We start from the raw sequence: 15,683 nt of genomic DNA, 5'->3' as shown, positions 1-15,683 counted from the left end.
GGTCTCGCGCTGTCACCCAGGCTGGAGTGCAGTGTTGCCATCACAGCTCACGCAGCCTCCAGCTCCTGGGCTCCAGCGATCCTCCTGCCTCGACCTCCCAGGGTGCTGGGATTACAGGTGTGAGCCACTGCGCCTGGCCAAGAGTAGTTTTAGATTTACAGAAAGTTACAAATACAGAAAGTCCCCATAGGCATGGGTTTCCCGTTGCTCTCATCTCGCACGGGGTGTGGTATGTGCACAATCGATGAAGCAGCATCTACACGGTGTATTAACTGAGGCCCACACTTGATTCGGGCTTCCTCAGTTTCCCCCCGTGCTCTATGCTTTCCCGGGGTCCATCCAGGACCCCACAGGACACTCAGTCATCCCATCTCCTCAGGCCCCTCTGGGCTCTGCCACAAGCTCCCGGAGGAGGAAACGCAGGGAGAACGGACAGGAGGGTACAGGCTGGCCCTGTCCATCCATCAGGCCAGGCAGGGAGAGCAGTGCACAGCCTTGCCACTGGGACCTCAGCGTGCGGTCTCGGCCCCAGTCACCCACTAAAGCACACGTCGCCTCCTTATCCCAGGCCGGGATGTCAAGAGGACCCCACTCACTGGTGGTGACGTGGCCCTGGGGGACACGCAGTGGGCAGGACTGAGACAGGCTGGGGTGTGTCCACCCCATCCCACCAGCCCTCCTAGAGGACCACGGGTCTGGCCACCCCCAGACATGAGGGGTGTCTGGGAGCTCGGGACCCCGGGAGGGGCGGCAGGGCCAGGTGCACAGAGGCTGGGATGTCCCGTCGCGGGCGCCTGCTCTGTCCAGCGAGATGGCCGGGGCCTCCTCCACAGGCAGGAGGGCAGCAGGGGCCGCCCCGCTCCTGCTCCCCGGGCGGTACTCACTACTTGGCGGAGTCCGAGAGCTGGTACTCCCGCCGCCGGTCGTAGCACTCCTGGATGCCGGGGTCGTTCCACAGGGTCTTGATGGCGTTGACGTACTGGTGCTCAAACGTCGTCACCTTCTCCACGTCCACCTCCCGGATCAGGAGTGCGTTGGCCTGCGGGGGTGGGAGGAGGAGGCCACGAGCTCGCCGGGGGCCTGGCCAGGCAGGGCTGCCCCCCGCGTGCCCAGAGCCACGGAAATGTCACGCCGGGCCTGCGGGCGGGTCTCAGCCTGAGCGGGCATTGGCCCACTGCGCGGTTGGAGTCGCTGGTGCCCGCCCGGAGTGAATGTGTGTTATAAAGGCCAAGGCCGACTGCTAGGGACGGTTCCTCCAGACAAGGTGGCATCACAGCCCAGGTTTGCACACGAGGCCGGGATACTGAGGCCCAGCCGCCATCTGCCCCGTCACAAAGGAGGAAGCAGGACCACGCAGACAGGCGCACACACCACTCAGGGGCAGACACTGGGGAGATGGCTGGTTCCTCCTCCGCTCACCACGTGCCCGTCCTCAGGGCGCTCAGGCTGACACAGCCGGATGCAGCTCGGCTGGGGATCGGAGAGGGGACAAGGGAGTCCTGGCCTGGCTCTTCCGGCCTCCCAGGCCACGGAGACCTCAACCATCCCTCGTGAGCACTGCTCTCGCCCCAACGCCCCTCGCCCCCAGTCTAGGCAGGGACAGGCACCTGGGGGACTCGTACACAAGATGCCGTTCCCATAAAATCCCACGGACTGGGTACTTCCAGACCAGCCTTACGGGCCACAGGGACTGTCTCAACCACACAGCCGTACCTTGCAGCACTAGCCATGGACAACGTGCCAACAAGTGGGCACGTGCCAGCGAAACTTCACTGAGGTTTGCAGACCCCAGTTCCAGACCCTGATGACATCTGGGGCCAAACAGGAACCTGGACTCCCCGAGAGGTCACAGCAGGAGAGCAGGGCGGGCAGCAAGCCAGGGCCCAGCGGGCAAGAGGCCACACGGCCCACGCACGCCACCTTGCGCCCAGGACGGCCGGGGCCCCAGCTCAACGCCAGGCCTGGTGGGGCTGAGGATCGGGCTGGGGTGAGGGTGGGAGGCCCCAACCAGAGACATGTCAGAATCCGGCTGACTGACCTCGAGCCCCAAAGGAAACAGATCAATGTGAACCATGTTTGGATAAATACAGAGTCCCAGGCAAAATCTCCGGGGTCGAGAGTTATAAGCCCCTGAAAACAGATCTCATAAAGCTAAGCGCACAGTCCCTCAGCAGCAAGGACCGAGGGAGGCCACGCAGGTGCTGGTGGGGCACGGCTGGCACATCTCCAAAGGGCAGAGCCCAGCAACCCCACTCCCAGGTGCACCCGAGGGAAATGGACAGACGTCCACACGGACACGTGTGCGAACAGTCACAGCAGCTCTGCTCCCAGCAGCCAGAAAGTGGCATCAACCCAGCGTCCACCAGCAGGAGAGTGGACACGCACAACCTGGACCTTCCACACTGGAGCATCACTCAGCCACGGAAAGGGACGAGGCTCTGACACAGGCCACAGCGTGGAGGGACCTTGAGGACATTGTGCTCAGTGAGAGACGCCAGACACAGAAGGACACAGTGTGAGACTCCATTTATAGGAAACGTCCAGAACAGGCAGATCCACAAAGACAGATGTGGTTGTCAGGGGCTGGGGAATGGCTGCTGATGGGGACAGGGCTTCTTTTTGGGGTGATGGAATGTTCTAGAATTAGTGGTGATGGCTGCACAACCGTGAGTACATCAAAACCCTGTGAATCACGAACTTTAAAAGGGGAACTGCATGGAATGAACGATACCTCGGTAAGGTGTCATTAGAAACACAGGAGGGGAAGCGCCAACCCGTGGTCACCGTGAGGGCCGATGTGGGGTACGCAGTGCCTGGGGGCTGCGGAGGGGACACGGGAGCTCACTCCCGAGGGTGGGCCTCAGCTTGCCCCGCTGCAGAATGGGGACGCCCACAGCTGGGGGAGGGAATCGCAGACGCCACCCGGCGCCGGAGGAGGCGGCGGCTGCCTCCAGGCGCACGACGGGAGCGGACGCGGCTCACCTTGTTCTGCTCGTACTTGTACAGGATCTTCAGCGTCTCCATGGCGCGGATCATGGCCTGCATGGCGGTGAAGATGTTCTGGTAGACCAGCTTGGTGAAGCCCCGCTTGTCCTCCTCCGAGTAGCCGGCGCCGTGGATGATGCGCATCTGCTTGATGAAGGTGCTCTTGCCGCTCTCGCCCGTGCCTGGGGGGTGGGGGGCGCAGTGAGGGCGCAGCCAGGAGCCTCGGAACCCTCCCCAGGGCCCCAGAGCACTGCCACGCCGCCCAGGGGGCCTGCCGCTGTCCCTATCCTGCACACGCTCTCCCGACACGGACCCTAGCCCCACGGGGCCCTTCCTACCTGAGCTCCGTTGGTCCCGAGAAGTTTTCCTGGGGCCCAAGAGTTTGGTGTTTACATCAGAGCCCAGGCGGTGCCACTGCTCGGAACGTGCAGCCCCGCCTAATGCTACACCCCTTTGCCACAAACGCCCCAGGAGGGCCAGGGCCTGAGCAGGCAGTGGGCACTTAGATGCGCCCTCCTAGGACGAATGCACCAGGTCCCCACCCCTCCCGCTCCCGAGCCCTGCCCTGTGGCCCACAGCCACACCAGCCCCCGCCGCTGGCACCACGTGGCTCTCCCCCCTCCATCCTGCTGCTGTGGCCTGGGGTCACCCAGGACCACTGCGCACGCCACAGGTGGCCCGGAGCACGTCCCTGAACCCCCCTGCATCTCCGTTTCTCCCTGCACAAGCGAGAGGGTGACACAGCTGCCTCAGGGGCTTCCCTGTGTCCGTTGTCATTTTGCTAACGCCACCACCCCTCTCAGAGACGGAAGCTCTTGCTGCCTCAGAACAGAAGGGTGAGCAAGTCAGGCTGGAGAAACCACCAATATATCCCCAACGCGTCCCCAAGTCTCTAATGCTCCTCCCTTCCTGATCGCCCCCCCTTGAGCCAGGGCTGGACTGAGTGACCTGCTTCCAGTGAATAGAATGCGACGGCAGCGACACTGTGTCACCTCCAAGACTAGGTCACAACGGCACCGCAGCTTCCTCCCGGCTCTCTGGGATCCCTCATGCTGAGCCAGCCGGCCGCCATGCTGGAAGGAAGCGCGAGCAGCTGCGTGCAGAGGCTGCGTGGGAAGGGACTGAGGCTCCCACCGGCCACACGAGCACCCAGCCGGGAAGCGGCTCCTCCAGCCCCAACCAAGCCTTCAGATGAGGCAGCCCTGGCAGGTATCTTGACCACAAGTTTTTTTTTTTAATTTCATTTTTATTTTTAATTTTTTTGAGACAGAGTCTTGCTCTGTAGCCCAGGCTGGAGTGCAGAGTCGTCATCGTAGCTCACTGTAGCCCCCGACTCCTGGGCTCCAGGGATCCTCCTGCCCCAGCCTGCCGAGTAGCTGGCACTGCAGGTGTGCGCCACCGCACCTGCCTTCACTACGACTGCTGAGACCCAAATCCAGGACCACCCAGCAAAGTGCTCCCAGACTCCTGACCCTCAGAAACTACATGAAATGACAAGTGTCTGTTATTTCAGGTTGCTAAGTTCTGGGGTGACCCCATTACACAGCAATAGATAACATCTGACCTCTAAGAAGAGCTGCCTCAACTCCCCACCTGTCAGGCCCCTGCTGTCTGCGAACTAAAGCCCCAAGGTGCCCCCGTGTCCCCAGACCGTGTCCCCAGGCTCCCTGTCGCCGCTTTCTGCTCTGAATTTGCCTGAGCCGCGCTCTCTGTGCACGCTGCTGTCCCAGTCGCAGCCACGGGAAGGCGCCCACGTGGCCAAGTCCAGCTCAGTTCCCCTCAGTCCCAGCATACAGCCCCCCTTCCCGCCCTTTATGGAACCCCCCTTGCTGCCTGCAGCAGAAGCCTGGAGCAGGTGCCTGTCGCAGGGCCCCCAGCAGCTGGAGAAGAATACGGTCCCTTGTGCCCCACGGCAGCCACGCAGGGTCCTGCCTTCAGGAGGCACTTGACGAAGCCCAGCAGCTGAGCCCTGAGCTCCCTCAGGGGACGCCTGTGTCACTGAACACCACACACATCACACGCTGGAGCCCTGGCAGCATCGGCCTCTTCCCAGTACTTTCTTCACCCCCCTCGAATCCTTCATGGAGTAGATACGATTTGACTGCGATTCTGTCACCAGGTCGTAACCAGCCCCCACCCCTCACCCTGTCCTTCCTCAACTCACCTCGTCCACAAAACCTACAAGAGGCCAAGCCCACCCGATTCCGGCGCGTGGCGGGCGAGTGGCGCACCTGTGATGCCGCCTTCTCCCAAGTGACCCGCGTCCCCTCTTCCCTCACCGCACTCTGCAGAGACAGGCGGCGGCACGGAGGAAACGCGACTCTAGACCGGGGTCCTCAGCGTCCCTGCCTCCACCCACTCCATGCCAGCAGCACCCCCGGTTGTGACAACCATAAATGTCCCCAGATGTCGCCCAGTGTCCCCTGCAGTGGCAGAATCACCCCTGGGTAAAACGCTATTTTTAACAAAATGCTATTACGAGAGATGGCTGCCCGCTGGTCTGTGAGGAAGGGCGTCCCACCTGGAAACAGCAAACAGGTGCGGGACCAGCAGGTCGGCAGGAAGCAGAGACGGCCCACGCTGGGGCCAAAGGGCACCACCCCTTGGTAACTCTGCACCCAAAGCTCGAGGTCCCTTGGGCTGGCTGCCAACGCCTAAGTTATAAAACAGAAAAGCAAGGCTCGCAGCCTCACAGGACGCTGGGAAGACCAAGACGGCCGCGAAGGAATCTAAAAGCCACAGATCACCGCCCAGACGAGAAAGGAGCTGGCCTGGTCCCGCGGTTTTGGGTTTTTCTAATGAAGCCAAAAATGAAAACCACAGCCCTGACTCACAAGGCCCCTGTGCACTGATGCACACGTGTGCGTATGCACATGCACACGTACATGCACGTGTGCACTCTTGGCACATACACTCACATGCACATGCACATGCACTCTGCACATGCGTGCATATATGCAGACACACATGGACGTGCGTGCACACACATGCACACAGGAACACATCCAGCCGTGCACAGCCGTGCAGCTTCCAGTTAACCCATGTGCGACACCCCAGCTGTGTGGAAGCCACCCGTGTCCCATGCTCCCTGGGTGACTAAGCAAGGAGCACGACCCACCGAGGCCAGGAGAGGCTGTGGTGGGAGGCAGGAGGCCAGCAGGAACCCGTGGCCGCTGGAAGCAGAGCCAAGCCCAGCTGGCCCTGGGCTTCCGGCCACCCCGAGGCTCTGGGTGGCACCCGAGCAACAGGACCCAGGTGCGTTTTCCAGATGCGCTGCCCCAGCCTTCCTTCCAAGTCGCCCTGTCTCCGGGAGCCAGCTCGGCAGCTGCCACATCCTGCCACACGGCGCCGTGGGGCTGGGACACGGCAGCCTCCACACACCACACCTAAGGTCTTCGGGTGCCTGGGTCCTGCCCGGGACCTCGTGTCCCACCCTAGGGCCTGATGGCCTGGGATCCTGGTCAGTGGAGGCCTCGCTTCCCCCCCGCCGCCCCCAGCACAGCCGGAGCTGTGACTCCATGTCTCTGCCTGACCCAGCCCGCCCGGCCTCAGCCACGCTGCCCCTAAAAGACACCTCACCTCCCAAATCCTCACCGGCCGCCCAGCCCTCAAAGCAACATGCGAGACACCAAGATGTGGCCTCACTCTGGACTGTCCACAGCATCCTGTCCCCACCCCTGCCCAGCACACCCCAGGGCCCAGGCCGCCCTGGACCCACGAGTTCCTCAAACACCCGCGCCACCCACACCTGCACGTGGAGGGCACGGCAGAGTTGTTCACAACAGGCGAAAGCAGAAGCAGCCAGAGGCCGTCCCATAGCCAGACGGCCACACAGACGGCCACGGCGTTACCAGGGAACCTGCCCGGCAGTGCGGACAGGGGGGCGCTGACTCATGCGCCACCATGATCCATCTGCAGGGACCGTCCTGACCAGGAAACCAGAGGGCTCCATCCCTGGGGGGGCTCCACTGTGAGGACTCCCGCGTGACTGCTGTCCCCGCACGAGGGTTTCTCATGCTGGAGCCCTCACCCCCAAGGCAGTGGCCTCAGGAGGGGAGTCTCTGGGGAGGTGCTGAGGTCAGGCCAGAGCCCTCGCGAAGGGCTCCCTGCCCCGTCCCACGCGAGAAACCGCGAGCAGCGCTGTCGAGGAACCAGGAAGCGGCCCTCGCCAGACACGGAGCCCGCAGCCCTGGTCGGGACTTCCGGCCTCCAGCACTGCTCACAAGCCACCGGCTGCCCTACTGTCGCGGCAGCCCAAGCTGACAACGTTTTGGAAATGGAGGGCAGACTGGTGGTGACCGGGGTCAGGGACAGGCTGGGCGCGGAGCAGCCGCCCTGCCTCGCCCGTGGTGGTGGCCGCAGGCACCTGCGCAGGCGAAGAGACCGCGCGGAGCCTCCCCCACCCCTCCCCGGAACCGCACCCAGCTCTGGGTCCACCGGGAGACACGCAGTCCACTTCCGCAGCTGTCCTGCCTCCTGCCGGGGCTGGGAGTGCGATGAGCTCAGGGCGGTGGTCGTGGGCGCTCAGCTCCACGTTAAATAGAAACCACCCCCACCGCGGCTCCCGCCCCAGCCGCGGGAACTCCGGCTGCAGGGCCCAGATGCCCGGTGTCGGGAAGCGCCCAGCACTCCCACGGCGCGGTCTCTTCTCCAGGACGACACCGCGCTGTCTCCGCTGCGGGGTGTGGTGCTCCCCGCACAACTGCGCACTGCCGTGCGGCCACCTGAGTGCGGGACTCTGACTGCCCCGCACGCCACGTCCCCAGCCCCTACCCAGGCTTGGCACACAGAAGGCACCGCAAAAACCTTTTCCAAACGGACCGGATGCCGGCTCCCTCTCGAACCCTGCGTTCCCCGTGTCCGCCAGGCCCACTTGCCCCTGTCACCAGCCCCAGCTCCTCTGAGAACAGGGCCCACGGCTCCTACCCCTGGGCAGCCCGGGTCTCAGGGAGGTCCCCACACAACCACAAGTAAGGTGCCTGGCCCCCCGAGACCACAGTGCCCACCGCAGGGCCTGGCAGGTCCAGGGGCACACGGGACAGGTGGGCTGGCGCCTGTAGGGCGAGTCTGACCGCTGCTTCTGCAGACGGACTAACTCCCAGGGAGGGGAAACGAAAGCCCCAGTAAGAATGAGAAAACCACTGTCCCCATCTCAACCAGTGGCCGAGATCTAGGAAGGCCACCTGGGAGGAATCCGTCTGTGCCCAGCTCCTGGCAAATGTCCCTGAAATGTGAGAGAGGAAAAGGGAAGCAAAGGCACAAGGCCTGGAGAGGGGACGAGCAGGCTTGTCTGACACCGTTCAGAGACTTGAGGTGCCGATGGCCTTGGAGGCAGAGTGGGGACAAGATCTGGGAACAGAACGTGAGTCGGGGCCCAGAAGCTCAGGGCTCCAGGCTGCGCCCCGGCTGGGTGCCCGAAACTGTGGGATGTGGGTCAGGAACTGGCCAGGCCGGCGGGGAGGCCCAGGCGGGAGCACACGCTGGGAGCACAGTCAGAGCCGCTGGCCCCAACCGCGGGACAATGCTAACCGCTCCTCAGCGACAGTGAAAAGGCACGTTGGTGGCAGGTCGCACGCATGCACGTGTGCACGTGATCTCAGCTCCAGGAAGCACGGCCTGGAGACACCACGCTGACCTCAAGCTGTGCCAACAGGTGCCAGACCCGAGGCAGGCAGGAGAAGGGGAGGGAGGCAAACCTCCTGCGGCTGCAGACAGAGGGTGAGGCTCACGCCCGGGCCAGCTTCACAGACAGCCTCGTGCCAGCCCCAGGAGGTAAACAGCACAGCGCCTGTTTGACTGGTAGGGAAACTGAGGCACAGAAAGGTCAAGCAGCCTTCATGAGGTCACACAGTGGCTGACTGCTGGGCCTGAACAGACTTGGGTCTCCTGGCCTCATGGGCCGTTCCCGCCAGCCCAGGACACCTGTCTGCCCTGCTGTCCCACTCAGGCAGCGGGGAGACATACTTCTCAGTCGGCGTCAGCCCCAAAGTGCACCCATGGGCTCCCCAACTGCTAAGGCACGAGAAAGAGGCCTGGGACTCACTGCCCCGTGAGGGCTGTGACAGCCAGGGACAGAGATAAGACGGCCTCTGGACTCAGCACCATAATCTTATCTCCAGCCGGTGGCAAAGTCTGCTGCGGGGCGGGGGGCACCTCTCCCCAGGTGCCTTGAAGGTACAGACACTAATGGCCTCTCAGCAGCCACAGGGCCACGCTGCCTTGTCGCATCTGAGGTCTCTGTGCAGACTGACTCAAGGTGGGAGTGGCTGTCCCCACCAGATTAGTTTGGTGTCATTTGTGGTTTTCAAGCCCTTGTCCCCACATGCTGGGGTCTTGCCACAGCCCTCTCTGCAGAGAAGCCCCCTGAGAGCTGGGCAGACCCCACGGTCTAACCCAGCCATGGGCACATGGGCGTCCACCTGAGGGACAGTGACGGACCTGCCTGCCAGCTCGATGACTGTCACCCACGAGGCTGGATGAGATGGCCAACGGGGGAGGGCCAGCCAGGGCGCCAGACCCACCTCTCCTTCAAACACCTGCCACCCGGGGCCTGTGACGAGGGCTGTGCTGGCCATGGGACCGGGGCCGGAGCAAACGGGCGCAGAGGGAGGAGGGCTGTTTGCACGAGTCCACGCACCCCGCAGTGTTCACGCAGCAGCGCGGCACGAGGGCCACGCCAGGCCTAGGGGTTAGGAAAGGAACAGAACCGCCAGTGCCCCGCAGGCCGCCCGGAGACCCCACAAGACGGGGAAGTCCCCATCAGGGGCCGAGGGGACCACTGCCTGCCAGTGTGGACACCGCCAACAGCGACAACAAAGTGCTTTCACCTCCGTCACACCGCCCGTGACCCTTGCCAGAGCCCTAAAAAGTCACAGCCGTTTCCACGTGACAGAAGAGAAACCGCAGGTGGGAGGCGGACAGGGTGCGGGGCACCAGCCCTGGAGCCGCCGGCAGACACCCGCCTCCGGCACTTGCCAGCCCGGCGCTTTCTGAGCCCGGGGTCCCTGTGTAGACGCCATGGAGGGGGCGCCCCCCCAAGGTTGTTCCAGCAGGCGTTCAGGGAGAAGGTGCGCAAGGGAGCCCGCAGGAAGAGCGGTGGGAGGACAAAGCAGCTTCCTCTGCTTCTGAGCACCCACCCGCGCCAAGCGCACGCTTCTCATCCGCTCGGCCCACGGTCTGTGGGGGGAGGGGGATCACTCCCATTTGACAGATCAGGAAACTGAGGCTTGGAGAGACGAAACAACTGCCCGGGGTCTCACTCCAGAGCACACCCCCCACGCCCACGCTGGCCGGCACGCGCAGCCCGGGTTGCAGGAGGGACCTGGAAGGAGCCATCGTCCCCAGGGCCCCACCTGCCCACAGAAACAGAGCCCCCAGAAAAGCGAGCCCTCACGCTCACCACAACCTTGTGGGGCATCAGGAGTGCCAGGTCACTCCTCTTGCTGCCCTAGGTGGCCTGACTTAAGTAGCCAATGACAGTCACTCAATAGGCACCTCGGAGGCCTGCAGGGCTTGGTGCCGCATGCAGTGGGGCAGGGGACAGAGACACAAAGCTGACCGATGGCCACTAGACAGGTAGGGGGCTCATGAGAGACATGGGTCAGCGGTCCTCGACTGGGCTGGCTCTGTCTCCAGGGCACACCGGGTGATGTCTCAGGACATCTGTGGTCGTCACACGGGGGCTGCTCCTGGCATGGGTGGGGGGAGGCAGGGACCCTGCTCAGCACCTGCAGTGTCCGGGACGCCCCTCCCCAAACATCCAGGGCACAGAGCCTGGGAAACCCGCTCAAGCTGCCCAGCGAGCGACCCCAGCCCCCAGGGACGGACTCTGCAGGAAACAGGTTTTCAAGGAACACCGGGTGCCCATGTGGGGCTGGACAGGGGCCATGGCTGGGTCCTCAACCCCACTGCCCCCTGAGGACACTGAAGCACAGACCTGAAGTCCCACAGCTACGAGTGGCAGTAGTGGGCTCTGAACCTGCCTCCCCAGCCCACGCACCTGACCCCGACACCACGGCGTTCCCAGGCCCTGGGGACGCTCGTCTGCTGCGCTTCGGCACCTGGTGGCCATGAGGGGAGCTGGCCCAGAGGCCACCAGCATCAGAGAAGCCAGTCATGGGAGTCTTCTGGCCCAGGGGCAGGGGGCAGTGGGGGGCGTGGCCAGGCCCAGGTGACCAGCCCAGGTCTGCATCCAGGCGGCCAGTTCCAGGCGGCCCAGCGAGCCGCCAGGTACCCGACGCAGGACTGACCCAGCGGCTGGCGGGGGGCTCCCGGGGCAAAGGCAGGGCTAGGGCAGGAACCACACACGTTGGGAGGCGGCTGCACAAACACCTCCCGTCTGTGAGTAGCCTGGTGTCTGCCGAGCCACAAACCCCAGCCACGCCCGTGTTCTTGGTCCCCCTGGCCGGCAGGTCACCGAGGCTCACTGCCCTCGATTCACAGGCCGAGGTGCAGTGCCAGGAAACAAACTGCCCTGCAGGGGACCCGCTTGGCTGCAGGGAAGCGACAAGCAGGCCCGAAAGCCGCCTCCCACTTCACCAAGGTCTGTCTGACTTCTTGGCACGGGGCTGGGACGTCCTGCTGAGTGTCCGCATCCCAGAAGGAGAAGGGCTCCACCGCAAAAAATCAGAAAGTGAAACCTTTTGTGGTTACATGTTGGCGGGGAAGCCCTCCTCCCTCACCACAGCGCCAGCAGGGCCGGCAGCAGGCACGGGGAGGACAAGCCCCCGAGGACCTCAGAGCCCGTGGAGATGCGGCCCGAGGACGGGCCTGGCCGCGGCGGGAAAGGAAACCCAACCGCACTCGACTCGGCTGTCAAGGCACACACTGTCTTTTTCCTGGGACCTGTGCAGGGCCCTGCAGGCCGCGTGGTGCAGGGGAGGTGTGTCCCTGCACCCTCCTGGGCAGATGGGGAAACTGAGGGTGCAACGCTGCACCCCTGCTCACAGATGTCTGCAGCACTTCCGGGGCTGCGCCCTGAGAAAGCAGACCCTTCGGCGAAACGCATTAGTGCCAATTAATTCAGTGTAAACGTTAAGGACGGAGGAACACGTCCTGGGCTGAGCCTCCGTGTCTTCCCAGCCCAGACTCCAGCCCAGGGAATCAAGGTTGGAAGAGGCCATCCAAGAACGCTTCCTGCTCCCACGGTCTTCTGGGACACGGCACAGCCACCCTGCCAGGCGCCAGAGGCCACGCTCCGCGCCGCCCGACGCTGGGAGGCACGCCCAGCCCTTCCCGTGGGGCCACCACACCCCACGCCGGATCCCAGCCTGTCACTGCCCTGTGGGGCTGGCGCAGGCCGGACAGGAAGCCTCCGGAACCAACCAGCCTGCTTTATTTAGAAAGCCCAGAGCCACTCCGGCTCGGCCTGCTAGCAAGCCCAGGCTCCCGCAACAGGCGTTCCCAGGGAAGCCCTCCGCCTCCCAGCTCTAACGCTGCGCAAGGAGAAGCTGAGGGGCCTGCCTGGCGGACTCCTGCAGAGAGACAGAAACGCCATGGCCACCACGGGCTGCACCGGGAACCAGCTCAGAGAGCTCCTAGCTGGGCCTGCAGCCCCACAGGGTCCTCCCGGGAGAGCTCTCGAGAGCCAGGGAGGACCCCAGGAAGGTGGCAGCGACATGCCCTGCATGGAGGCTGGAACAGCACATGCGCTGAACACACAGTACGTGCTGGTCACTCCTGGTCCTATCGACAGCTGTCACTGCCATCAACAGAAATGCCAATAAGAACAAGCCTGGAGCAACAGTGACTAAAACTGAATACATGTGCGCACGTTCACGCATGCACTGAGCGCTGAATTCTCACACGCACAGCTGTGACCGTCCAAACAAAAATATTCACTCTATGAGCACTCAAGAAAATTTCTGGCAAAATAATTCTACGGCTGGCCCACCAGCTCTGCTGGGAGCGTGCTGCGTGCCTCATACGGCCACGTGGCAAGGATTCTTGCAGGGGGCATTTGTGGTTGTCACACGGGGGGCGGGGGGGGGCGGGAATTCCCTGCATGGAGTGGGCGAGGGCCAGGGACACTGCTCAGCACCCTGCAGTGCCCAGGACGGCGCCACCCCAGAGGACGAAAGCAAACTTTCACACAGAGCGGCAGAGGCAGGCAGAGGTAGCAAGGGAGCCAGGGGACCAAGTACAGCGCTAGGACTTCCTCTCGGCCGCTCCCCGCACCCCTCGGAGGAGGCACTAAAAGTCCCCGCCAGGCTGACCAATCTCACAGGGCGCGTGCAGCCCGAGGGAGACAGCACAGACATGACCGAGTGGACAAGACATTTTCCCAGAACATGCCCCACCTGGTTCCCGAGACTAGACGGAAGATGCCAGAAAGCCCACAGAAATGAGACCGTCCCATGCCCCAGATGCCCAGCAGGGTGACAGCAGGCCCCACCTTCCCGACTCTGCATGGGAGTCATCGCAGAGCCAGCGGGTTGGAGCCCCCACTGCTAAGGGGCAGGGGAGGAAGCAACTCCGGAGAAAAGCAAACCCCAGCTCGCCTGGCCCCGCTGCACAGGGGACGGACGTGGTGGCCTCCACTCAAAGGTTCCCAAATACACCATCCGCGCAGGCACGTTAACCACCTGCTGCGGCCCAGCTGCGGCTCCCCTGGCCAGTCTCAGTCACACGCTCAATCCTGTCCCTGCAAAACTCGGACAGTCGCACGCTCGGGCTGGCTCATGGGGCGAATGGAATGAGTCCTACAAGCAGGTGGGAACTGGGCAGAGGCCCTCTCCCCTGCACTCTGGAACCCCAGCCCTGGACTCCCAGAAAGGGGTCCTCCGCCTGGGATGCAAGCTTGCTCAGATGGGAAGTTTTCTGAGGGTCTGTTGCATCGCACTCCCATAGGGTGCCCTGGCTCCCAACACCTCAGGGTTGAGGCCACAGTCACCTCCTCTGCGACGCCCTCCCAACCCCAGGGCAGGCCCCTGGTCCTCTGCGTTGCATTTAAACCTGTTCTCCTTGGGTCTTATAGGCCTTCCCCTTCGACCTGCCCCGCCATGCCTTGAACCTCACAACAACTTCCCGAGACAGGTGCACGACCCCCATTTTACAAGCGGGGGGGGGGCTGACTTCTAGGGTCACACAGTGGGGGAGGGGTGGGACTGCAGACACAAGTACTGCTGCGGTCGACATCACCTGGCCACAGGTGAGCACCAGACAAAGGCTTGCGGGATGGGCCATGTCACTTTCAGACCTGCTCCAAGCCATGGCAGCAGATGCAGGAGCCCATCCCTGTGTCCTTGAAACCTGTGTCACTCTCAAGTCCAAAGTGCAGGCAGAGAAGCCTGGGTTGCCTCAGGAAAGGTGGCACGGGGGTCTGGAGGTCACAGAGCCACAGGGCAAGGCCATCTGGTAACATCCTTATGACGTCACCCCAAAACAAAGTCTACCACCCTCTGCAAAAGCCATCCAGGGCCACCTTGTCCTCCAAAGTACCACTACTAGGGCCCCACCGCCAAGTTTCCACCGAACTTTGAGGTTACCGCTCTGCCTACTTGTCTTTCCTGGAAAGACGGCCCATTTTCGAGTATTTGGGTACATCAGAACACAAGTTTGGAAATAAAAGTCAGGAAGGCATTTCATCCCGGTCGCCTCTCAGACCCAGGGTGTGGCGGGCTGCAGGAGGGTCACAAGCGGAGAGGCAACACGCTCCCCGCCACGACCTGCCACCTCCCGAGGGCCAACCAACACCAGCCCCTCCTCAGGTGCACCCTCTCTGAACAGCCCTCATTTCCCACCTTGCCCGAAGCCCAGGAGCTAGTCCAGGAGCTCTGGAGGGGAGGGGAGGAGAGGAGAGGGGCAGGGCAAGGGCTTCTGTTTTGTAAACGACTGCAGGGACCTTATTTGGGGTGACAACACTCTGCCGACCAGCTCCCTGCAACAGGTGTGCCTTGGGAAGACGGAAGCTCACATGTGAACCTGCTCTGGGCCAGGTGGGAGGAGCCGGGACGTGGGGGCTGCTCCCAAGGAAGGCCGGACCCCGGCTCCCACCGAGGCGCTAAGGAAAGCAGCCTGAGGGAGGCTGAGGACTCGGCCAGTGCTGACAACTTGCAAAGACTCCCTCAGGCGTCAACCCCGCGTGGGCCTCTAGCTAAACAGAAACCCCAGGGGAGGAAAGACTGTTTCTCCCAATGGGTGTGTTGCACTGGAGAGGGAGGGGAGACACGGGGATGGCCCTGAAGCGAATGGGAGGGGGGGCAATGGAGGAATCTTTGGAGGCAAACAGGCTCTGCATGGAGGGAACAAGGCTCCACTGGGCAGAAAGAGTCAGGGCAGGACCCTGGGAGGTGAGGGGTGACTAGGTCTTGTGGATTACAGCACAAAGGTCTAACCCTGCAGAGACACTAGGGTGGGGGGGGACACCTGGTGGGGTAAGGTCAGAGGCCTGCCCCTGTGCAGGGAGGGGGCCATCCCTTGAGCAGGGGCAGAGGGCAGATCCTGAAGGCTCCTGGGGGCCCAACATAGACAGTAGAAATCTGGGGCTGACCCCAGAGGGATCTGGAAGCTCAATCTGGGCAGTAGAGGCAGGGCCTGACCCCAGGGAGGCTGACCCCAGAGACCGACATGGACAGCACAGGCAGGGGCTGACCCTGGCGGGTCCTAGAGGCCTGACCTGGACAGTAGAGACAGAGGCTAACCACAGAGGGACCCTTTGCCTCGACATGGACAGCACAGGCAAGACTAACCCTGCAGGA

General features: G+C 63.2%; 1 protein-coding gene across 1 annotated transcript in view; it reads right to left on the bottom strand.

Moving 5' to 3' along the window:
• Nucleotides 1-3,162, bottom strand: part of GNA11 (guanine nucleotide binding protein (G protein), alpha 11 (Gq class)) — an 8,030-nt gene extending 4,868 nt beyond the window's left edge. The window contains exons 1-2 of the mRNA XM_012646147.1: nucleotides 2,983-3,162; nucleotides 885-1,039 (exon numbers count right to left, since the gene is read on the bottom strand). Coding sequence (XP_012501601.1) covers nucleotides 885-1,039; nucleotides 2,983-3,129 — 302 coding nt within the window. The 5' untranslated portion in view covers nucleotides 3,130-3,162. The remainder of the gene's footprint in view (nucleotides 1-884; nucleotides 1,040-2,982) is intronic.
• Between the last annotated feature and the right edge of the window lie 12,521 nt (nucleotides 3,163-15,683).

Source organism: Propithecus coquereli, unplaced genomic scaffold, assembly GCF_000956105.1.
Source record: "Propithecus coquereli isolate 6110/MARCELLA unplaced genomic scaffold, Pcoq_1.0 Scaffold241, whole genome shotgun sequence".
Lineage (NCBI taxonomy): Eukaryota > Metazoa > Chordata > Mammalia > Primates > Indriidae > Propithecus > Propithecus coquereli.
The sequence above is the reverse complement of the archived record's forward strand: the minus strand, read 5'-3'. Positions and strand labels throughout refer to the sequence as shown.